General features: G+C 45.4%; 1 protein-coding gene across 2 annotated transcripts in view; it reads right to left on the bottom strand.

The window, feature by feature from the left end:
• LOC142886743 (protein kinase C beta type-like) overlaps window positions 1-25804 on the bottom strand; it is an 85940-nt gene that overhangs the window by 44820 nt on the left and 15316 nt on the right. For both annotated transcript variants that reach the window (XM_076023877.1, XM_076023876.1), the window contains exons 3-6: window positions 16779-16861; window positions 7618-7729; window positions 7072-7200; window positions 367-523 (exon numbers count right to left, since the gene is read on the bottom strand). In XM_076023877.1, the coding sequence (XP_075879992.1) occupies window positions 367-523; window positions 7072-7200; window positions 7618-7729; window positions 16779-16861 (481 nt within the window). The remainder of the gene's footprint in view (window positions 1-366; window positions 524-7071; window positions 7201-7617; window positions 7730-16778; window positions 16862-25804) is intronic.

Here is a 25804-nt window from a genome sequence, read left to right as displayed (position 1 = left end):
CTGAACATCTGCAGCCAGATGCTTGAAGATGCAAATCTGAGTCTCCTTCTCTGCACACTGTGATGCGGCTCATTAAGAATGTAATTGGAGCCAACTGCAGGAAACAACCCCAAAAGCAAGGTTTTATGAATGGGGGGTGAGGCGGGGGGGGGCAGATGTTTTGATCAGAGCGCCAGCGGTTACACATGCTCGGGAAAGGCGAGGCAGAACGTGATCCTCTTAGAGGACGGCACGCGGCGCGAGAGATGAAGAAGCAGAGATAAAAAAAAATTAGAGGGGGAGGGGGGGGGCTCCAGACTTCAGAAGGAAGAGGAGGAGCGGATAAACAGGAAAAAAAAAAAAAAAAGCACTTCAAGCGAGGCTCACAATTTGAAGGTCTCGTCCCAGGTGGGGTTGAGGCAGCACTTGATGGTCTTGGTCTTCTGTTTGCTCTCGCTGCGAGGGTCCGGGATCAGCTTCAGCTTCACGTAGGGGTCCGACAGACCGTTGGGGTCCATGGGAACCAGGTTCCTGCCCTCTTTGACTGGAGAAGGACGGGAGGAGTAGCGGGAGGTGGCAAAGGAAGGAGGAGGAGAGGCATGGGGATAAATAATGAGATTTTCAGAAAATGTTGAGTCTAAATTCCAAAAACCTAATAAAAAAAAAAGAGATGATAAAAGAAGGATTTACTACAAAGTGCTTTACTGTAGTCAGTAACAAGCTCAATTTAAATATGATCGTAAAACTCATTCAATGGACAAATGTATGTTAATGTTTATTGCCGACTTTTATTGAGGATTGAATTGTTCCTTTAAAGAGGCGTCTTTAAAGGTTTTAGTCAATCAATCTTAACTTAACTTATAAACAACAGCACTCGACAAGGTTGGAGGGCCCAGAAAACACCTGGTACTTGGACATTTTCACTTTTAACAGGACCAGAAAAACACAACATGCAGATTTTTGCACATACATTACTTTTTTGTGTGTCATTTCCAGACACATTGTCTCATTTTCAGTCCCCAGTGTTGACCAGCGAGCCATTTACCGACAAATAAGGTCTTAACTCCTACTCAGGTGTGCGTTTCTTTCCGCGAGGGTGCGTGCGCCTGTGTGACCTGAATTTAACAAGAACTTCCCACCCGTAATCTCCTTAAGTACAAAACTCTCCCCTGACATTGGCAAATTAAATTAGGCATTGTAAACTGGAGGCAACACACAAGCACTCACAAGAACCTCCGGAGCTGAATGGAGGGTTAACGCCTCGAGGTTGCCAGATCTGGCTGTAATGACCATGTAGACGGATGAAGGTTGCCATTTCCAACGCTAATCCTCCTTTTGTGGGCGCTCTGTAACTGGCTTGTAATTGTGTTTCAGTGGAGTAAAATCCCCCTGATTGTTAAATGTGTGTGTGTGTGTGTGTGTGCGTGTGTGTGTGCGCGCGCACAATCTATTATTGTTAGTGGTCAAGTTGTGAGGTCACAACCAATTACCAGAAGCAGGCCTGGTGCAGCTGTGTCTTAAGCAGCTTGCGCTCGAGAACATATAAAAACCCACACAGGCAGGCGCGCGTAGTGCAGCTTTTCCAATCAGCTGCACAATGCATGAAGCACTTTGCTGATGCAGTGGAATTATTGTGTGTGTTTCGTTTTTTTTTTTGTATACGGTTAAATGAACGTCGCGTTGGACAACAATTTGGCGACTCAAGCGAAATGTTTGTCTCCAGCCCGTCGGTGAACTCCGACCAGATGTCTGAAAACAGTCCGTATGATAATTTACCATTCATTTTTACAGAAAGAGTGAGGTAAATTATTTGCTTTTAGAAATCTGCCCTTTATGATGTCATCAAGGGCAACAACTCAACACCCACTGCCCAGCATGGATGTATTATTAGAACTGGATACCGGACTGGCAATATGGTGGTGCAACGATTTTCTTTTCCAAGTGGCCACTCGCGGTACTGCAGCAAAAACAATCCCATGGTCCCAAAAAGCATTTTTCCCCATAGACCGCAATACAAAAAAAATTCAGTTATGGTCTTTCAGTCGTTGTGATAAAGCTGAGAAAAATCAGCAGAAAAGAGTTTATTCCCAGCGTGACGTCACAACGTCGTACGTGCTGCTGTGTCTCAGCTCGTTCTGATTCCTGACGGGTCCGTAAGTGACGCTCACCAGGATCGTTATAATTGGCCGAATAGATCATGTGATTTGCAAAGGCATGAGGGGAAGTGACGTCAGGTTTGTTTGCCCTTCCAACATGTGCTCGGTTTCATAAAGCGTCTGTGTAAAAATGTGGAGTTTCTTTTTCTTTTTTTTTTTCTTTTTTTGTTACAGTGATGCTGGAAACAGAGGGTTAAATATGATGCTTTCTGTATGATGCAGGATCTCGGGTCGGGTCGCGCTTGAAAGTTACGCAGTGCAGTTACAGCCGGCACGACCCCCCCCCCTCTCGCTGCCGAGGGGGCACCATTGATCCTATTAATCGTTTATCTACCGCTTTACTGAGTTTGGAATCATAATTTTATGGTCGAAAAGTTACCTAGAGCTGCTTTAATCCATGCCATCAATATTAAGACTTGAGGTTGCGCAACAATGATCTGTCAATGGATTTCAGGTAAACTCTGCACGACCCCGAGGTGAGCAGGGGTTGGAGCCCAGTGCCATTCACAGAAAGTCTCCCACCGGCGACTCTCCCGCTGCACACGCCGGCACAGGCTTCCCTCTCCGCCACGGAGGCAGCGTTAATAATTCATTACCTTTTAGGAACACTTAAAATCCAAACTGACCTGAACCCGCCGCACACAAAATCCACCTACAAATGTAGAGGCCTTGAAAATGCATGTCTCAGTGTCTCCATTCAGTGGGTCAGTGTCACGCCGAGTGGGGACCGCACCTGTATTTTAGTGAAGTCTTTTTCTATGCCTCAGCTGCTCTCTGCACGACAAGGCGAAACAGGAAGCCGAATGCACTGCTGCTGTTTCCTTCAGGCGGCGTCAAAGACACAAGTTTTTTTCTTGCTGTTCTTTTCTTTAGATATTTCCATCTTTTCAGTTTCGTTTGCAAGGCCTGGTGGATCATCTCCTAAATTTCCTTCTTTCCTCCTTCAGGGAAAGAGACCGTACGTACATGTACTGAAAGGTAAGGCTCAGAAGGTGATTGGCTATCGCACTCAAGCGGACCAATCAGATTTGTTTAGCCATGCAGTTGGAAGCCGGCTGTTGTCGTGAGGGGCAAAGACTGGCAGCACGTGACCATCCAGTGGCAAACCACGAGTGACGACCGGAGCAGAGGCAAAGTTGTCCACCCAGAAAAACCTTCAGCACCAGTTCTGATCAGCCAGCAGCAGCCAATCATTGTTCAGTCACCAGCGAGCCCCTCTTGCACCTCCTGCCCTTTGATTCTAGCTGGTTACTAACAGGGAAGAGAGAAAACTGAAAACGCCGCCTACTGGAGTTTGGCAGGACGGAAGAGCGGGATGACGGAGTGGAAATCCAACCTGGCTACGCAACCAAATTCAGAGCTCCTTTGACAAATCAGCTGCTCCCATTAACAATTTCACTTTTAACAGGACCAGAAAAACGCAACGTACGAATGTGTAGTTTTGCGTAGATTTTGAAAGTTACGATTTTTTTGTTGATAACAGAAGCCATTTCCATTTCATTCCCATGTTGACCAGCAAGGCAAGGCCCTCACTCAGACGTGACATCGGGCCACGCAACCAAATTCATTGCTCCTTTGACAACTAAAAAGTGGGATGCCAAGGTTTCCCGGAGCTGCTGCGGGGTGGATGCGGCATCCTCTCAAGCCGTAACTGAAAAGAAGAGCCTCCCGGAGAGATCGCAGTGTGTGAAAACCTCAAGCTGGCCAAGAGAAATGAGGTCTCCATGCTGTTAAGGAGCCGCCGCCCTCCTGCGCTGAGCCGAGCCGAGGTGGACCGAGCCGAGCCGCGCTGGGTTAACCACAGACACAGACCGGCAGCCGGCGCAAAAGAAAAAAGAAAACCCTCGGCGGAGCAGGTCAATAAATATTAGATGATGCCTGTTAAAGTGACCATCAAATGCTGGTTGAGGGAAGCTATAAAGAGGGTTGCATGCCAAATAGTCTCGCAGGACACTTGGTGGGGAACAGAGGAGGGTTTGTTGCCCTTTACGCCCGAGAAGAGCGAGAGCAGACGGGTTCCTCCTCGTGGGCGCCCGCGTAGGGTGTCGTCTCGTCGCAAGGCTGTTGGACGGGCCCGTGCATATGTTTTACGAGGGGGGAGGGAGGGGGGGGGGGCACAGACGGGAGTCTGCAGGGGAGGATGAGCAGAGCGATAGTGCAGCAGCAGCAAAACTGCAGGGATGTGAATGGCGGCGTGGGCGTCGGCGGAGCATCGCGAGAAAGACCCCAGCGAGGGATTGGAGTCGGGCGTGGTCGACTCGGTGTGAAAACGCCGTCCGATTCTGATCGGATCGGACCGCCCGCTCACGGCAGCATCCTCTGCGAAAGGCAGAGGCACCCCCCCCAGCTTCATCTAACACGGCTGTGGAAACATGGAAACAGTGGGGATTTATTTAACATCCTGTGAGTGAAAAGCCCCGAACTCGAAACTTAACGGCCAGAAACTGCAGCTGCAGCTGCAGTGCTGTTGTTAGTGACTGACACTTGACCTCGCCTCAAAGCACAGCTTCGACGCTTCGGTCTCCCATACTGGGCGGGCATCAGGCCGCAGCAGGTGAACAACCCCAGGCTGCTGGGAACCACTTAGGGCCCCTTCCACCCAACATCCAACTGCTTCCTGATTTTTTTCTTTTCTTTTTTTTTTTTTTTTTGCCCCCTCCGCCTGCTGAAACGTCCTTGAGCTGGAAGCTGATGCGCAGTTCTGATGTCCCCAATGAAGGCGGGTGGTGGGGATATGTGGTGGGGATGAGGGGGGCGGGCAGGGTTGTAGGAGGTGACTTCAAAGTGATCAATAAAGTGTCACTTTACACCCATGTCAATTTCTGTGATTAAACCAGCTTCCACCAGCTCCTGCGCCGCTCGGCTATGCAACTCTTCCTGTGTGGTGGTAGTGAGTCAGTGCAGACTTCTTTGAGGTTTGATTCCCCCCCCCACCCCCTAACTGTGGACGTCAAAGTGGATGCTAAATGCAATGACAAAAAACATTTTTTTTTTTTTTTTTTTTACCGACGTAAAAACATTTTCCATACGAGGGAATATGTACGTAGGATACTCTTGATGTATTATAAACACAGAGATGTCAAAACATGAAAATAAAAATGGGAATATTCAATAATAATAATTCAAATTTCAACTTCTGTAGTTAGCGGTAAATTACGTTGCCGGGCAGTCGGAAACGATGAAATAAAGATGTATTCAAGGAGAAATTTAAAATGATCAAAGGTTACAATGAATTTTGATTGCATTCGATTCTTCAGTTTAACCTATTATGTGTTTTGATGTTTCATTGTGAATTATTTAGTTAATCCTATGACGGTACAGGATAGGCAAAAATAAGCCTTGGGGCTTCAGCCGATTCCTTTTTCAGTTTCTTCCTGATAAATTCATTTTAATTTTGTTTTTTTTTTCAAACCGAAATAAAGCACTCATTCATTCATTTATTCATTCATTCATTCATATTCATTCATTCATTCAGTCATTCAGTAGGTGGAGTTAGCCTCAAACCTCGAAGTCTGCATCAACAGTGAGGGTTGTTTTTTTTTTTTCTTCCTTTTTTCATCGCCCACTCCACCTTGCTGCAATGGGGAAGAGAGCTGGCGATAGTTCCACACTGACCCCTATGGTCTGCAAAGGGTACTTCACTGCCTGCTGCCTATTTGATTAAACGCATGAAACGCTGCATGCTTTAATTAAAAACACATACGTAAATAATAATACTACTACTACTACTACTACTACTACTGCTACTAATAATAGTAATAATAATAATAATAATAATAATAATAATAATAATAATAATATCAAATTAAAAATCACCAGGTCTACAAAAAGCAAAATTAAAACTAGCATGTGCAGAACCTTGAGGCTAAATCGTTGTTAAAAATGCAAAACCACAATTTAAAAATTGTGAACCACCAACTAAGAGGATCTGTTCCCGCCAATATAAAATGAGGATTTGGCCAAGGTTTCATTTGTCATTCAGATCAGTTTTGACTCCTCCGGTACCGTCTGGCAGCTTACATGCAAGCTAGTATCTTTATTGCTGGAGCAGCAGTCCTTGTGTTGATAACGCTGCCCTCTTATCATTTGCCACAGTCAATCCCAGCTAATGATCGGTCTCCTAGCGTGGGAACCAGGGAGAGAGGGGAAGGGGGGCCGAGGGAGGAGAGGAGGGACGGAGCTCAGCGGCGAGGGAGAGGAAGATGCTTCTCAGAAGGCGGCCTGGTTTTCGTGTGCATGTTTGCATGATTGACAAAAGTGTACATGAACATTAGACTAGACTAGACTACTTACTAATGTGGACTAAAGTTAATTGCCAAACTGCCATTAATTCAGGGTTATATCTATTTTCAAGTCACATAACATATTAGTAAAATAAGTAAAAAAATCTGTGAGGAATAAAAAGTATTCTACATGTAGGAAATGTGAGGGCACCAATGGGAACAAGAGGAGAAAATCAAAAAGCACGGCCTCAGATGCCACCCGTAGGCAGCAAAAGGTACTTCACCTTTTTTTTTCTTAATCAAATTATTCGAGGTCTCAATATACACAAGATCCCGCCTCATGTCACAATCCGATCAATACCTGCGATGCTTTGGAATATTTTCTCACGTGACATCAGGACATTGATGCGTCATCTCTGTGTAAATTGGTTAATTTGCTGAGTTTGAATGTTTAGTGCTAATAAGTGCATCTGTAAGGCCAAACACTCATAAATAAAACAAAAGTGAAACCCATCTTTTGAATTTTCAACACATAATGTGTCGAAAAGCTGTTCTACGAGACAAACTGTGTTGGTTTGACCGTCGAATTAATCACTGCCTTATTATTTGCATGTTGTTCCCTATTTTCGCCAAAGGAGGGCGCTCCTGTCCTATTTTCCTTCCTGCTGGCGCTCAGGCGAGCGCCCTCGCTTCTGCTGCCGAGAGACACTTACTGGTGACGGTGAGCACGTTGGTCTTGATCTCAGCTTTGATCTGGAGGCGACCTCTCCTCTCGGTGTGATCTGTCCCGCACAGGCTGGGCACGTTGGCCACGCAGCGTTTATGGATGTTCATCATACAGTCTGGATGGAGGAGGGGAGGGGGGGGGCACACGCACAAATATGAATGTGTTGACAAGGACCAACAGGAAGAAGTTGTGAGGAGTTTGACGTTGCTGAGAGAGCACTGTGTGTCACTGGAGTACGATCGAGGAGCTTCACCTTCAGGCTGTTGCCTTCAGTGGAGGCCACAGCCAATCAGCTGCCTCCATCTACCCAACCTTCTACAGATATATCCTTCTTCTGGACACATCAAGTGAGTCTGGCCTGTCTCATTTCATCTCCAAAACATCTAACATGCAATAGGAACTCTAAATCTGGACGCTGTTTTACTCAGATTTTGGTATACACACGCGTCCTTGCTCAGTGCTGCCCCCTGCAGCACTATCTCTGGGTATGGTGTATATTTCTGTACATGGAGAGCGAGGTGCGAGGACGTACGGTCACATCTCATGCCCTGGTGTAGGAGGCCGTAGAGCAGAGAGCCACAGTGGTCGCAGAAGGTCGGACTGGAGTAGGTGTGGATCTTGAACTTGTGCTTCGCCCGTGGGTCCTGGGAGAAAGGAGGGAGAGATTGGTCACCTTAAAGAGGTATTGAAAAGAAAAAGAGGAAGAAGAAAACAACCTGCAACATGAAAGGTAGCAGCAGGTGTTCTGCCACTAACAATATGTGTCTTTAGCCTATTGAACTTTAGATCTTCCCGAAGATCGGCCTTTTATGATGTCACAAAGGGCAATGATACTTCCATCATTGTTGTCGAGGACAGCTGGAGACCGGCAACCTCCTCGTCTTCGTCCCCCTCCAACCATGCAGAAGGTCCGACAAAGTATCGGCAAAAACAGGAAGCTGCAAGCCAGTGTTTTTTTTTTAGCTGCGGCTGTAAACAAAGGGCTAAACTTTCTCCAGCACTCTTTCTCCAGATTTACAGAGAGTGCGTCGTCAAATCAATAGCTCAAGGATGCTCCGCTGCGTTCCAACATGAACATGAAAGATCCTCCGTAAAAGGGTTTGAAGTGGGACGTTCAAATCCACAGAGCAGGAAACTGCTGCATCTGGCCAAACGTGACGGTTGTTTAATCCTCACTGTCTATAAAAGCTCAGCCCCCTTCTTCCTCTCAGCATTGCATAGATTTGAGCTTTTAAGGCACAACCCGGCCCCGCGCGCACAGCGTAGACACCCCGTCCAATGTAGCTATTGTTTACGCGGGCATCTGCATGTAACCCGATGGAGACACTTCAGATGGAAATGGCTTTGTTGAATTTGTACGGCGAGGCTACAAAGGGTGCACGCAACAGAAACACGAGTCAATCCTGCGTGAAGTGCCTTTGCATTGAAGCGCGGGGGAGGCGGGGGGTGAGGTGGTGGGGGGGGGTGGAGGTCGGCCCAAGGTCCCATCAGCGCGCCACTCGCACGCGCTCTACCCACATTAAATATTCAGCAGCAACGATGGACTCTTTTACCATCATTGTTCTTATTTTTAACGGCAGAACAGGAAAGGAAACTTAAGAAACACATGAAGTGTGTGTGTGTATGTGTGTCGGGGGGGGGGGGGCACCTGCCACTGTGGCACTACGGCTCAATGGGCAGACAGATCTGTATCAACGCAATGTGACCAACCAATCACACCAACCAGTCACACACACATACGGTATACTCACAGCTGCAAATCCAAACTTAAAGGCGTGCTCGTGGAAAACTCACAGAGGCCCAATCGGCCTCACATGGAACACAGCTGTGAGATAAAGTCACTTTAAAATAACTCTTTAAAATGACTAACTGCATTTTCATTTGCTAATAATATACATTTTCATCGCACCACTACATACCGAACGTGGTGGTGTACCATTTGCATGCTGTTTTAATAGGTGCTCGTGCTGGACTTGGATACTCAGAAGCCAAAAAATCAAAAAAAACCAAAATGCTTCACGCTTGAAACCTTATGCAAAAATCAAATTTATTTTGCGAGCCTGCATAAGATTTCGACTGTGCGGCCGCTGTTTTTTTTGTCTTCCAATGAAATAAATTCAAATAAAGGAATAATGTCCATCTTTCATACAAGGAATTTGCTGATGTGAAATAAAATATTTGAAGACAAACAGTATGACAGCATTCAAATGTCTGATAGCTATTGTATATAAATTATATATATAAAAAAGATGTCAATTATATAAAAAAAACAGCAACTGCTGTCCGTTTGCCTGCATTACGTTTTCCTACCACCAGGTGTTAAACGTTACCCATTGGGCCTGTAAATGTAAAGAAACATAAACTGTGTTCCCATTACAGTTTTTCCACAAAATTAAAGAGATATTTCGAAAAATGTTGACATAATGCAATTGGGATTTGAGGGTGTTTCTTACTGCTTATGTGTGAAGCACATAAGCAATAATTCTCGTAAAATCTTGTCCCGCGAGACTTACGAGACTTATGTATGCCTTTGTTTGTTTACATTTGTTTGCTGTGAAGAATGGTTATATTTTCTCTCTTTGATGAATTGTAAAAAATATTTGGTTTCCTCCTCCGTCCAAATATAATGTGTCATTTTCACTTGAAGTGAACTGGTCACATGACCACGTACGTCACGTCCGGTGACACGTAAATGTGAAAAAAGTGTTTTTCAATGACAATTTTGCGATATAACCTCTATATTGCGGGGGGGAAAAAACACTTCATGAGAGCATAAAAAACATTCCAGCGGAATTTGAGAGTTTTTTTTTTTTTGTTGTTGTTTTTCGAAATTTCAGTGTTTCCATTACCAGTTCTTTTTATTGAGATATTTAGGTTTTGGCTTTCAGTCCACATGGCTCGAGAGAATTTCTTCCGATTAAATTAAATTGTGCCATTCAGTCAAAGATGTCAACGGGAACAAAGTGTTTACGGTTGCTGGTGATTGTTTACGGTTTGGTTACACGGCAAATCCCAATTGCGTTCTCGTGCGTAGACTGTTTGTGCCTGTGTTCGTGTCAATTCATCGCAAGCCCCAGAAAAGGAGCTGATCAATGTCTCTCTCTCGCTCTCTCTCTCTCTCTCTCTCTCCATCCGACACCTGTCCTGGAAAACAATGTTAAATTTAGGCTGCCGCTGCCTGAATTACACCCAGCATCCCCAAGGTGTCTTCAGAAGTGCGTGTGTGTGTGTGTGTGTGTGAGAGTGTGTGTGTACCCAACAAGTCTGAGTGACCATGCAACAGCGCTGTGTGCGAGTAGGTTTTTCGACAAGGTCTCGTCCGTCTCAAGGACAGGAACGACTTTGAGCGGAGGTTTTAGTTCCCTTCAAAAACAACAAGCTGCCGGCTAACCTAGTGTTTCCAATGGGTCTTCAAGCTTACACTCGACCAATCAGCTTGCCGGTTGAACTGGTGATGAAATTCAGGAATTAGCCGAGAGCGCTGCTCGTGCTAAAGAGGTTAGCATGGATTCTTTGGCCAAACAAAATTGAGGTTTGACATTCGAGGAGGAAGGAGTCATAGGGACGGGGTTTATAAAACCCCCCGAGAATTTAGACAAAAGCCGCAGTATGCGTCACAGCTTGCCACTGGATGGATGCATGGCCACTATCAGCAATCACACCAGCCTCCAGTTGTAGCTATCTGGCTAAAGTGGCAGTAAACACATTTTTGAAATTCTTCTATGGTGACATAAAAACAAAATTAATGACAGGAACACAACTGGTGATGTCGTTCAACATGAAAAACATAAACACAAAACACAAACACTTCACCTCACCTCACAAATGCAAACAAAGGATAAAGGGGCATACCCAGGAACCGGCTATGTAAATAACCGATTACAACCAAAACTGTCAAGAAAATACGAAACAGTGGAACTCGTGACTCCGGCGAGAGGCCAACGTTCGGTCTTGTTCCTCCAATTGCAGACGCAGATGCAGCGTCTGTGTTTGGGGAACTTGGATTTGGGGAGCGGCAGCAGGTGGATTTAAACAGCTACACAAGATAAGGAGGGGCGTCTGTGTGAGGCCTTCAAGGCCGGCGGTTGGAGAGCACCACAGAGCGGCTAGCTAAGGCAGCCATAACAAATAAGAAGAGGCATTCTGAGCGATGAGAAGGTGCTAGGCGCGCGCACACACACGCACGCACGCACGCACGCACGCACACACACACACACACGGGTAAACTGTCAATGCTACTCTAATGACAGAAATTTGATAGACAGGCACAGAAAAAAAAAAATGTGGTAAATTTGGATTGTTTTTCTTCGACACCTGATTTTATTTTTTTTAATTTTTTTTTTACTTTGTACGTGCTTTACAACTTAAAAAAAAAAAAAACCTCATTCCAGGCAACCGTTTCCGCCTTTTCGGACGAAAAGCAGATGGTGCGGCGTGCGGCGTTCCCTGACAAATGAGCGTATTGCACGGCATATGTTGTGTTGCCGGGTGTCTAAACCGAAACATCCGAGCGCAGCGGCCGAGTAATCGGCGGCCAGTTAGTCATCGTCGAGGCGCGCGCACGCATGCATTCACGCACGCACGCACGCACGCACGCTCGCAAGCACCACTTCGTTTTTTGCCGCTTGCTTTTTTTTTTTTTTTTTTTTTTTTTGTCATTATGCTTTCACTCACGTCTATTGTTTCGGTCCAACACGTTGCCGTCTGTCTTTGTCCCCCACGACAAAATTTAGCCAACAGACAGTGCTGAGACGTGCAACACGCTCGTCCTCCGCTGCCAATCACGGCGCCGCGTGACGGGCAGGCTGACAGAAGAGTCCCAAGCCCGGTGTCACCGATTCGACTTTTTGTCCCTGAATAAATTTGTCACTTTTTTTTTTTTTTTTTTTGAACGACGTAAACAGGGGCGGAGTCGTGCCTTCATTGTTAAAAACGGAACAAAAACAAAAACAAAACAAAATTTGTTCCCTAACCCTTCCTTTCATAATTCCTATAAACAAAAACACACGCCGCCCATTAAAAAGCAGGGAGGGAAAAACAGTTCTTGAATTGAACGTTGTTGAGTACATTTTGTACAGCACGTGTAAAGACAAGCTCAGTTGAAAAGTTACAACTGAAATATATATATATATATATATATATATATATATATATATACATATATATATATATATATATATATACATATACATATATATATATATATATATATACATATATATATATATATATATATATATATATACATATATATATATATATATATATATATATATATATGTACAATTTATGTTGAGGCCACCATTTAATGGAGTCAAAACCTCGAAGAAAAAGAGTTTGTATTCATCATACAAAAATAGAAGCCTATTTATGGGTTTGAAGCTAGCGAGAAAACCTGCTTCTCACACACAGAGGGAGACTCGGCGGGAGACGAACAAGTCGTTATCGTCCCGCTTCAGGACTCGGCGCTGAAGTCGACAGGCGGCGAAAAAGAAAAAGAAAAGAAAAGAACAGAAAATCGATGCATGAAAAATGTGCACGCGTCACGTTATTTGTGCAAACATGTAAAGCAGCGTGTTCGGTGACGTGTTCACGAAGACGTAAAACAAAGAGATTGCTGTTTGATTGGAGGACGCCATTGATTTCCAGTTGGCAACACTTTTTTTCAAATCATCTGCATTGGCAATTGGTCAAACCAACACACACACACACACACACACACACACACACACACATACGCACACGCACACACACACTGAGTTCTATACCATGGGCAGGCGGTGGTTGTGAAATGTAGGCTTCATTAGACGATCTCATCCCTCGACCTCTCCCACGGGGAGCCCATTCTATTAACCCAGATCTATAATTGACTTCTTCTTTTAAACGTACATCGCTGGCAAAGGCTGATAGGAGGAGAGACCTGGCGAGAGGTATAAATGGAAGCGGTGGGCCGGTGGCTGCAGACAGCAGAGGCAACGTTGCCGCCGACAACAACCCAATCCGGATGAAAGCGGAGTTTTTCCGTCTGCTTTGTGCGGCTGCTGCTTCTTCTTCTTCTTCTTCTTCTTCTTCCGCGGCGGACGTTCTATTAGGCGAAGGCGTCCGCGGCCTCGCATTTGTGAGTCACAGAAAAGTTTCTTCACATCGTCAGCGGCGTGTAAAAGACGTTTCTTTTTCCAATATCTCAAAACGAAATCTCTCGAGCTCCCTCACCGTCCCCCTGTTACACAACAGTGAGTTCTGATGACTGTCAAAGATAGCAGAGAGCACAGCAGCTGTGGGACTGTGTCACTTTGCCAAACAGGTGTCGTATCACTCGTTCAGATTGGTAGCGCAGGGTCTGCACGTGTGTGTGTGTGTGCGTCTTTGTCGGCAATACAAAGCATTCGTACTTTCACAGGCAGAAGATGTCGGCAGGTGCAAGAAAATTTGATTTGGCGTGAAAATCTTCCGTTTGAAATCTCCGTACCAACCGAGGCTACGTTCCTGCGTACTGTGGCGAACGTCAGAGCTGCTGGGTACAAAGAATGACGCAATGAACAAAAGTCAACGTGAGACGTCAAGACTGTCTGTACAGAGTTTGCAGTGTTGTGAAAACTCAACAAATCGCCCCTATTGTGCAATGGCTTGGGCCGTGGTAGATTTTGTACCGCTGAATAGTGGAAATAACACACTCAAGGCCATGTCGCTGCACTAAATGTGATCTCTGATGATACCGGTGATATTCAGATAATCACTACGGTAACGCACCCTTTAATGTGTGACACCCAACATTTATTCAATTTCCCGCAAGACAAACCAAAAACAACTTTCAGAAGAAACAAGAAACTGTTGCACCATCATCCATTAGGTTCACTTTCATATTTTTTTGTGAGTGATCCAGCTACGAACTGACACCGCCGGCCCCGAGACTGCTCCGAGTTTGAAAATATTTGGCCATGTTACGAGCGGAGCGGCGCTCCTTGAATCCGGCCCTCCGAAACGGTTGCACACCAGCGCGCCAAAAATGTTACGCGAACCAAGAGTCAGCCCCCGTAGTCATTTGAATATTCACGCTTTCTTTTACTCAGAAACAAGCGAAAATAAAAGGAAGGAGGATTTCCATAATCTCGCCGAGAAAGAAAAAAGAGAAAAAAGATGCACCGGAGGGAAAGAAAAACACGGTCTGGCGGAATGGAGCCGAATCCAGAGCGAGCGCGACTTGGCTCCTCCTGCCATTGTTCCGCTCGAAAGAAACGGCGAACGGAAATTTGTCGCGCAGTCACGCTGTAAAATTGCTGAAAAATCTTCTTGCCGTTTCATAAAGTTCACAAAGCCGCGTCTGTGCAGCTGCGCGTGGGTGAAAACGTTTGTGTCAATCGGTGCAAAGCTGGGGAAAAAAAAAAAACAACAACACACTCCACTTAGCTGCCTGGACGTTCCAGCGCTCACAGGATTGGGTAACGCGTTTTATAATCAAGCAAGTATGTCCATCAAATGTTCTTTTTCCTCCTTATGCTTAGTCGCGTCCCATCCTCCTCCTCCTCCACCTCCCCCACCTCCTCCCTTCCACCTGCTATATTTAAATGTGCATCTGGATTGCAGCGGAGATACCTGCTCCTTCCCACGGCGCAGGTGCCGAGTTCATGAGACCGTGAACTCATTAAGGAAAAGACAACGTAGGCGGTGGCGAGGCCCCGTAATTAAGAGCAGGGCCCTCCTGGGTGGAGTGGCATTTAAATAGAGGATGTACAAGACGGAGCTAAAGAGCGCCAGACAATAGGGGGCAAGAACCGCGGAGGGGCGGGTTCCAACCGGATAATAGAATAGACCCCTCGACGAGGTCTTCAATTACACGTCTGTACATTTTGGGAGGCCGATCAGATAAGAAAGGCGAAACTGTAGAACGAAAAGCACCCAACGAGTAAACAACCCACCTCAGGTGGGGCCAGAGAGCAAATGTTCCAGGAACGGCAAGACGGGTCAGTTTGAAATAGGGCTGCAACAGCAAATCGATAAAAGCGCAACAACGAGTCGATAAAAGTGTTGGCAACAAATTTCATCATTGATTGTTTGTGTCAGTGCGCTCAGAGTTTACGAGCAGGGACTCCAACTTCAAGGGGCGCTCCGGTTGAAACCGCCAAGTCGAATCCTAAACGTCAGCTGGTCCCAAAGTGTAAATGTGACGACTCTCCAGTTGCTGCTGCTGCTGGTTCACTCGCTATCCAGCTTGACCAGCATGGAAAGTTCATTGAACGTCGGCTCCTTCAGGACAGTTGGAGAGCAGGGCTGAGATTGTTCACATTGATTTTTGTTGTCATGTATTCTGTTCATTTTATTCCATTATAATGTTCTTCTGTGTTGAAATGTTGTGAATAATAAACTTAACTTGTGTGTATGTAGTGTATAACATTATAGTGTCGTGATTATCATGTTCAGACAAATCCTGTGAAATTTTCTAAATTTGTATCTTTTATTTACTGTTCTGAAGCTCAGGTCAATTTCAACAAAAATATACCGCTTTTTGGGCACTTTACTATTTAATTATCTAAAAATATTTTTTTTAGTCCATTTAGTGTTTTTTTTTTTATTGCTAATTTATGGAGATTACCGTACATTTTGGAATGTTCAAGTGAATATTTTGTTCTGCACTGTGAATTTGCACCATGAGTGTTGGAAATGAATGGGTTCTGATTATTAATCAAATAATCTAGCGATTAATCCATCCATCCATCCATCCATCCATTTTCAATACCCGCTTGTTTCTGCCCTTAGGGTTTCGGCAGGTCATCGCAGGGCACAGATTAATCGATGATTAAAATAAATCGTAAGTTGCAGCCCTAGTTTGAAACAGCTGCATACGGGTGAAGCTAATTATTTCCATAACCCAGACGCGATTTAACGGTACATCTTAACAATAATTCAAAGGGATCTCGAGACCTTTTGAGGCATTGAAGCACTGGTAGCTGAGTGGCAGGAACAGGTGATGAAATCGGGAAGGTTCCGAGAGCCCGCGGGGACGGAACGAGCCTCCCTCCGGAAGCCACCCGGCCACTTCTCCGGAGGCGGCTTACCGAGTGCACTCCTCAGACTTGCATCCCACTGAGGGAGGGGCGAGGAACTCAAAGACCCCTGGGTTTTCTGAGAGTATGAAGGCTGCGCCATTAGAGCGCTCTTATGGAAAGAGGTGGCAGCTTACGCCTTTGTCTCTTTGCCCCCCCCCGACCCCTCCCACTCCACGCCATCGAGCAGAGCGAAGAACGCTTCAGACAATACTGATCAGAGGCAGGAGAAGCACTTCTCAGGCCCTCCAGAGAAGGAGGATTACGGTATAAAAAGTGCCGCGTCGTGCCACCTTTCAGATGAGAATTAAAGAGGACACCACTGCACGTCCAAGACATTATTAGCATACGGGCCAAATCTCACGACTGCATTCATGGGGAAAACAGGAAGGGGATTTCTAAAAATGGCTGTATGGACGAGCAGAAATGTTCAAAGCGGGACGGGCGGAAGGAGGCTAAAATTCTGCATCTTACATCACCTGCCTGTCGTGTTCAGTCAGTGAAGTACCGTTGAAGTACTGGCGTTTATATAATATAAACACAAGAGAAAACCCTGCGTGTTTGTGTGTGTGTCTAAAAACCCTGCTGTCGACAGGTGAGGGAGGCCCGAGTTTGGCTGAACTGGACGTCGGCTCCCTCCACGCGTACTCACATCTGAAGCAGGTCCTTTGTCGGCGCCGGGGCAGGAGAAGGTGACGAACTCATGGCAGCGTTTGTGGACCACGAAACAACACACTGTGCAGAGAGAAAGAGAAAGAGGGGAGAGTGGAGTTACATTCTCGCACACTGAGTTAGAGCGACTCCTTCGTTCGATTCAATTCAATTGATTTTTTTTTGTGTGTGTTTGTTTGTTTGTTTGTTTGTTTGCAATCAATTTAATGCGCTCGCTGCTGTCACTTTGGCTATTTTTGTCCAAAACTCCTGGCAGTGAAGCGGCTGCAGCTCTCAAATATCAGCAGGACGGAGTGAAAATGTCGGTCCTGGTCCAGAAAACGAGCACCCTTAACATTCTAAATCAGCATCACAGAGAAACTTTTTTTTAAATATATATATATATATATATATATATATATATATTATTTTTATTGCACAAATTACATCGAGTTGGATACATGTTTCTCATGAGGCAATCATAATTTTTTTTTTCTCCTTATGTCATAAGGTACAGGAAATATAATTCAATTAAATTGGAAAACATTTACATATATATAGTAGTAATAAAGAAAATACAGAGAAACTTTTAAATCAGCATCTGAGGTGACGACGGCGGCGAGGTTTGTCTTGGAAAATGTCAAAGCAAAGTGAAAGATGAAGTACGTCTTGCTTTTAAGTTCCGACGAAATCTCAGCTATGCTTCTTCTTTACATTGCCGGCAGAAACCTTTTGCGGTGGTACATGTACACAGCGACGCTCTGCCTCTGTCTCAGCGCCCACGCACCCCTCGTTGTCACCCTCGCGCTGTTGACTCATTGTCCGCCACTCTGCGTACAAGGGGCCCACGAAAAAAAACCATGACGGGCGCAGCACGAAATCACGCCCTCGTATCGGCGTCCCGTAAAGAGGATTTTCCGTAGGCACAAAGTCAAAAAGGCTGAGTAAAGAGGTCAGGGTTAAGGTCGGGAATCGTAAGAAGACGAAAAAGAAGATTTGTTTTGAAATGGCACCTCGTGAATGTTACGGCATTATTTCTGCATGAATGACGGAGGAGAGGCAGCAGCAGCAAAAAACTGGTTCTGGTAGAGACTTCTTGTGGTAATCAAGCAAATCAGTGAGTGAATGAATGAATCATTGTGTGTGAACAAACAATGGATCGAGCAAAATCGTCTGCCAAGTTCATTGAGGAGAAGGGATCGCAGCAACTGATGATGAAATGAATGCAGCAACCACCCCAAACGACTAATATGACTCGTTCTTTAAAAAAAAATCTAATCATTTTAAAGAGTAATAAATATCTCCTTATCCATTTTCCCTATTATTTTAGTGATTTACGTAATGAAAATAAGCATAATGTACTTAGGAGTGAAGCCTTATGGACCGTCTGGACCTTGTTATGTGTTTTTATTCGACTAACAGTACTTTTACACTGACTCAGGGAAACGCACAAGGATTCCAATTCACCTGTTTTAACCTGGTTTTAACTCGTACAAATGGCAATAAATCTCTAATCTAATCTCAAGAGGTAAATTATAGTGAACAAAGGTGTAAATTTATCAGTTCACAGCCGATCAGACATTTAAAACCTGCAGAAATGTCCTTTTATTTTTGGATTATCATCTAATTAGAAAACATCATGAGCACATCTTACAATCTTTAGAGCTGGAAATACATTCATGCTTAGTATTTTCACAATTGGCCACTTTGAATCCTCTCCAAGTGCCAAACGACCAGAATTATACTGCAGGGGTGTGAAGGAATGGTTACCCAACAGCTCCCGGCCTGGAGAAAGTCAGCCACTGTTTCTTTTCTGTATTGTTAGTTGGAACAAATTAGCACAGCGCACGCAAAGTTGAGCGGCGCTTCATGGGTGATCTGTTGCCTCCGCTGCAGCAGGTGGCGATAGAGCCCTCATTTGGCACTCGTCCAGCCGAACTGCTACGCTCGCCATCGCCGGGGCGAGTTTGCCGAGCGGAGTAAAACCCGACTCCCTTAAGCTGACGCAGCGCTAGGCAGCGCCTCCTTGCCGGTTGAGAGTTGCGTGGGCCTCGCTCCAGCTCTAGCCGTGTTATTTCCATCGCCTTTTTCCTGTCCGGTCTTCCTCCGTTGCGTAGTCACCTCGCTTCCCCTCGCTTCTCAAAAAACTCTCAAAGCAGGGAACTTTGGGTACGTCTGAGCTGCGAACATGCCAGTACGAATCTGTAAGTCTTAGCCCGACTTTTTAGTCTTGTTTTGTAGAGTTGAACGCCAAATAGTGCTTATCAATTAGTAACTTTTCTGGGCTGGCTGGAGACCAGAGGGGCGGCATCCGAAGAGCAGCTAGTCACTAGCGCAGATTGCCATCCGCACCACAGGAAGTGAAGGGTTTACTCGTGACTTCCTGCTTTTTGGGGGGGGGGGGGTGTAAGTCAGTCAACTGGGGAAAACAGAATGAGTGGGGGCGTTTGTGACAAGTGCACGCATGATTACTTCCGTGCATGTTCTTTCACCATTGCCGGGACTTAGTTCGTCTCCAACGCTGAGGTCAACACTTTGTTAGCTGGACGCTAATGGTGGCCCCTGAAGGAGGCACTGCGCTGTTGGCCATCATTCAAATGACAGTCATAAATTATTCATATTTACTGCTTTGGATTTCAAATTAAAAAAAAAAATTAGAAATATAGCTTTTACTTTCTTACAGAACCCCAAAATGTTTGACGTCCGTCCAAACATCCAAACGACGGTCTCTCCTCTCAGTATCCGTGTGATTTCGACCAAGAAAAAAAAAAAGCCGTTACATAACATTTAAATGCAACCTCATTTGGAATTCTGCTTGGCTTAGAAAACCAACACAAATATTCCGATGCGAAAGTTAAGAGTCAGCCGGCTCTCATGTCTCATTTACATGTTTTGGATATGCGCATTTTAAAATAAAAAAAAAAACAACAAGAAAAGAACAGATTTCATTCTATTGTCAAACTGCGTCGATCAGAGGGGTTTATAATTAATATAAAGTGTCTCTTTTCCGGCACATTCACACACACGGATGATACGAACCTCAATGGTGCTTCACTCCCACGCAATATCCTCCTTTTGGTCACACCACCCACTCACTGCGATGATACCACACACACACACACACACACACACACACACACACACACACACACACACACACACACACACACACACACACACACACACACACACACACACACACACAGTCCACCCACTCATTATCTAGTGATATTGCAGAATACACAGAGAAAGGGTGGAGGCACAGTGTTGGAGATAGAAACGTTGCGAGCTGCGCGCACATATTGCTTCAAGGCAACTGCTCTTTTGGAGTATTGCAACTGCCAATTCTCTCGCCAAACACACACTCACTCGCGCGCATGCACACACACACACACACGCGCGCACGCGTGCACGCAAATAGAAGGGTACGATATGACCCTTTGGCCAAAAACAAACAAAACGCAAACCTGAACCCTCGATTTCCTCTTTGAAAGCAAACGCACAACGAGATGCGGCTTCTAAATTTAAACACCCACTCAATTACATGACTGCCCCCATGCAGGCATCGGTTACCTCTGCATACTGACTCACAACATCTCACACATTTCCAAGACGGAGCGCAGAGACACAGCAGCGTTTTGCGGCTGCTGGGGAAGCACTTGAATATCACTAGAACCTGAAATGACTTGATTAAAAACACTGACGAGTCCACGAGACAACATACATGTTGCTGTTTTTTTACCGTTTCGGAAAGACTTTTGATGCAAATACAGTCGTTCTAATGTTACAAATGTTGAAGTTGCAATGTGTGTCTCGGGTGTACAAGTCCCGCAGTTATTTATAGTGAAACTGTCACTTCCAGTCTTTTTTCAAAATCTCGACGAGGGCGAAGACAAAATTTTCCCCAGGTGTCACGTTTAAATTCCACCGGAAAATTTGCAACTTTTGTTCTTCGCCACCACGTCTGCGCGGAAAGCGAATCCGCAGAAAGGATGTTGGCTACACGAGGACGCTGCATTTCCCACTTTGCTCCACTCTGCTTTACTGCAGCCAGGAGAATCTAGACTTTTCACAGGTTGGTATGAAACTGTCAGCGACCACACAAGGACACTTTTTGTACCACAAAATCGAAGATACTCGTACGTCTCTTGTTCCCGTTGCCATCAGAACTTAGGAACTTACATTACGGCAACGTCCGGAGGTTAAAGAGCAGCGACACGCAGCGCTTTTCTCCAGGGGGTCCTGTTCCAATTCTTATCCTCGTTCATTTGCTGCCCTCTTGGTGCCCTCCACATGCCGCCTCAGCACGACTGCAGTTTTGCCGGCACCCTGCCTATCTGCCTTCATTATTCATCATATACATAAAATATCCATCGGAAACACACGCACAGTGTTTGCACCCTAAAGGGACTTCCAGAGAGCCAGATAGTGGGTCATGAAAAAGATTGTCGGGTTAAAATTAACTTGAATCTGGAATCTTGAAATGTAGTTAACGCCAAAATTTTTAAAAAATCCAGAAAAACTGAAAATTCCTGCTCGTCTCCAGTTCAGTCAGTGTCAGTGAACTCCCAAGAAATGTGAAAAGTCCATCCATTACTTCTTTTGCTTGCTATAAAAGTCTTGCCCTTTGTGATGTCACACTTTGCTTCGCACCCCCAAGCAGGTGTTTGTTTCAAACTCTGAGACCGCCTTGGTTCCACCTGCTTTTTCTCTCCTTCTGAACAGCAGGAGGGTAAAACTATTTGTTGATGCAGAAAGCTACAATTAGAGGGCTGAATATGTCTGGAAATCATAAAATCAATAAAATCTGGAAATTATTATTATTATTATCATTATTATTATTATTATTATTATTATTATTATTATCAAGGCCAAGTCGAGTCTAGAAAGAAAATACATGGTTCCAAGATGAGGCCTTTAACTATCCATTTGTTTTGTGATGTTATTTCTGATGGTTTTTGTCTGCAGATTCCACACATTTCAGAACTTTGGGATCATTTAAGTTCTTGCGCATGAATAACAAAATCTCTCATTTTTTTCCTCAGAGGAGTTTTGTCTCTGAGGTCATTTTGCAGCTTGCGGGTTGCTTGATGTTTGCTAATATTACTGCATAATCAGCCTGTTTTGCACTCAGCAGCGCGGCCGCCTGTGCGGTGGGTCAACGGAGGCCGCCGTCCTCCTTGTTCTCTGCTGCGAGTTTTCGTTTTCTCACGATACTTTACTTTACTTTACTTACGGCAGCCACGGTCGGAGCCCCCTTTCCCAGGTGAGAGCGCCGCCAAAAGGCGTGCACAGTCACGTCGGTCAGCCTGCTTTGCATGTAACGCCATGCGTGTCGTACATTGCGAGGACTTATCTTAATAGGATCTCGTCAAACGTGGACCTGCAGGTCTTTCCTCTCTCTCTCTCTCTCTCTCTCTCTCTCTCTCTCTCACACACACACACACACACACACACACACACACACACACACACACACACACACACACACACACACACACACACACACACACACACACACACACACACACATCAAGGTCTCCCTCGAAGTGGTGCAGGCGCCTCCCGAGCGTTCACACGGCTGCTTGTCAATCAATGTAATCCTCCCTTCGAGTTCCCTCTCAAAAGACTTTGCTTGTTCTGAGACAGAAAGCGTCGCTGGAATCCAACCAAAGGCAAGAGGAGCGGTCCGAGCAATTTCAGCTGTCAGCCGCCATCTCCGCTTGTGATTCTCAAGAAAAAGCTGACAAGAGTGTGTCAGTTGAGGGGTTTTTTTCTTTTTCTTTTTTCTTTTAGAAAAATCCATAGGTGAGACTTTCTTGCACCTTGATGTGGTGTGCCAGTTTTTTTTTAGTTTTTTTTGGAAAACAAACAAATATATATATATATACATATATATATATATATATATATATATATATACATACATAAATATAAATATACATGTATATTCAACCTGGCACCGTCTGCATTGGAACCTGCTCTCTCTGTCGGGATTGTTGCCAGAAGGTTTCGATCTCCGACCCTTGCAGCCGCGATTGTTTGTCTATTGCCGCCGGCGAGAAGCTTCTTTTTGCGGCGGATTAAAGGCAAAGAGTGGCGGAGACATCGAGGCGAAGACTCAGCCGTGGAAAAACCTGTCTGCCAATTTGACGGGAGACAACCGACTGTGGTAAATTCACGTTTTAATGCCAGGAAAAGAAGTCCCAAGTAACCGCTGTGAGACGGGAACACACAGTATTATCAAGATTCACGTCAACCAAAGGGGAAACTTTGCATTTAAAATCTCCTGAATTAGCTCAAGAGTTAGCTTCAATGCTGATTGGAGGCCCAGTGTGTGAGATTTAGTGCCTCACACACTGGAATCACACATATTCCGAAACAGATTGATGTTAATCGCAGTTTTCCCATCTTAAACCAACTCTGTGTCTGGTTAAAACCATTAAAGCTCCACATTTTGTCCCAACTATAGGCACTGGGTGGCGGCTGCTTGCACGTCCGCCATTCTTTAAGCAACATTGAACAAATTGAATTACTTGATAACTACATTTCACAAGACACATTTAAAATGTTACACACTGGGCCTTTTTTCTTCTCTTGGAGGAAACTGGTTGAATTTTTTTTTTTTTAGGTTTCGCTGAGTCAACTGCTGTTGTAACAAATTACTCAACGAGCCTCCTGAGCAGCGAGTAGAACACTTCTGTCACTTACAAACTGCCAAAATATTCTCAAATAGGATGTAAATAATGTTTGAGTCACTTCCTCGCACCCCGATTCGCCGCTAAGACGCCACGTGCGCCTTCGATCGGAGGACCTCAGAACTTTTTGCCTTTCGTCTGTAACTACGGGGGGGGACTTTCAGTTCCACGTCATGCTGACTGGCCGACCGCTCAGTCACAGCGTTTCCTCGCGACGCTGTGAGTGTCGGGTGGGAGAGTCAAAGAGGAAGCTGATGCAACAGGAGGAAGACGAGGACAAGAGCCGGCAAGGAAGGAGATGGAGAAAAGGGAAAGAAAAAAAACTGAGCGGAGGAAAGTCGATAACGCGCACAAAACACGGTGTTCACCTTGGGCAACTCCCCGCGTGCGCGCCTGACTGTGTGTGTGTGTGTGTGTGCGTGCACGGGCTTATATAAGGGGGGGGCTGAACAGCCTACGCCGAGGTATAAATACCCACGATGCTGCTGGTGAAGCAGGGAGAAGGGTCAGAGTGAGTCAGCACACCCATATCACTCCTCCTCTCTCTCTCTCCCTCTCTCTCTCCCTTCCTATCAATCTCTTCTTCATCTCTCCTCCTCCTCCTCCAGCTCCACCATCCAACCATCCACCATCCACCGCGCGCCTTTTCACGGGCAAAACACAGAGGATTTCGCTTGGCAGGCAATCTCTGACCTCCGGTTGGCGTGTGACGAGAAGCAAATCAAAAAAAAGGAAAGGAAAGGAAAGGGGAAAAAAATGGTAAACAAAACAATCAATTACGCTTCCAGAGAGCAGCCTTTTGAAATCGCGCTTTGGCGGCTCTGCCCGGGCTTTCTGAAGAGGTGTTTGTGCCGCGCGGCGGCGCAGGTCAGAGTTAATGACTCCGGTTCTGCTGCTTCTTGTTCTGCGTTATTTATTTATTTTTTTTTATCTCTAAGGTGCCATATTTCTATCCGCTCGTGGGTCTTTGTTTACAATCAGAAAAGCAACTTAACTCAAGAACCCCCGTCCCCCGCGAAAAAAACAAAACAAAACATGTATGTTTACAACAGTATATTTAGCCCTCTGTTTACACCGTCCAGCAAAAAGGCCCAGTTTTGGTCCGTCTCATTTCACGCCTGCTTGAAAACCAAATGTTTGGCGCTCACTTGACGGGGGAAAAACCAGTTTGAGGACAGTAAAAAAAAAAAAATGTGAAAATACGCACACTCCCTCTGCTCGTCCAGACGCGTCAAACGCAGGAAAGACGCCCGAAAACTTTCAACAACCACGTCGGCAGCTGAATTTGACGATGGCAAACTTGCGATAGGCCCCGCCCCCTACGTTGACGCGGCGCTAGCTTGCGTTCAATTAGCCGAGGGAGAGTGGGGAGACACCGCAGGAGCCTGTCTGGCTTCCTCGCGCCGTTCGATTTCAGTTTTAGCACCGTGCCAGCACAGTGAGGAAAGTCTGGCACAAGACGATTTTTTTTTTCTTCTTAGAGCTCCAGCTTACACCTCCACCCTTCCATCTCTTCTCCCATTCAATTCCTCTCTCTCTCTCTCTCTCTCTCTCTCTCATTCAAAGACTGTCTCTCACCTTCTTCCATTCACTCCATCCTCCTCTTTGGATTTACATCCAACGTGCCTCTAGCCTGACGTCCCGTCAGTCCATTTCCTGTCTTCCAGTTCACAATTTCCTCTGCCAGTTTAATTTAGTTTAGTTTCAATTTGCTCACTTTGAGAAAAAAAAAAAAAAAAAGTCAAGAAAATCGCAGGGCTCAACACATTTGCAAGCATTTTTGCGAGCAAACTTTTTCAATTCCAACTGCTACAGTTATTCTCTTCCACCCAGTGGTTGCAAGGATGGAACCTTTTAGGATTGATGGTGCAGATCAGTTCTTTCAGGTAGAATGAAAGGAGGAAAAAAAATACAACAACAAATTTTAACACATTAAATTATGGCGGGAAATTCTCCTAAAATGTTTCTAAACAATCCAGCGGTGCTCGTTGGCGGCAGGATGACTACAGTGTCACTTTCAGTGCTGAATCAAGCTTCTCAACCGTGAGAGTCATTGTGGTGTGTTGCCTGATGACTGATGGAAACCATCAGGCCGAGGTTCTCTGAGTACAATCAGATCTGCTGTCGTGACGCCGCTTTGTGTTCTCCCTCCGTGGAAGTCAACGCTTCATTTCGAAATTCTCGAGTCCAGGCTTCATTTTGGGTTTTGGACTGTCAATCACTCCTGCGTGCAGAGGTGTTTGCGTCGACGTTTGAAGCGATATAGGCTGTCAGCCGATTCATGCAGGTTCGCTCCGTCCTCCCACCTCCACTGGCAGGATGACTGTGT

The sequence above is a fragment of the Nelusetta ayraudi genome, unplaced genomic scaffold (genome assembly GCF_046127955.1).
Source record: "Nelusetta ayraudi isolate G7.1 ecotype Tasmania unplaced genomic scaffold, CSIRO-AGI_Nayr_v1 ptg000016l, whole genome shotgun sequence".
In the NCBI taxonomy this organism is placed as follows: Eukaryota; Metazoa; Chordata; class Actinopteri; order Tetraodontiformes; family Monacanthidae; genus Nelusetta; species Nelusetta ayraudi.
The sequence above is the reverse complement of the archived record's forward strand: the minus strand, read 5'-3'. Positions and strand labels throughout refer to the sequence as shown.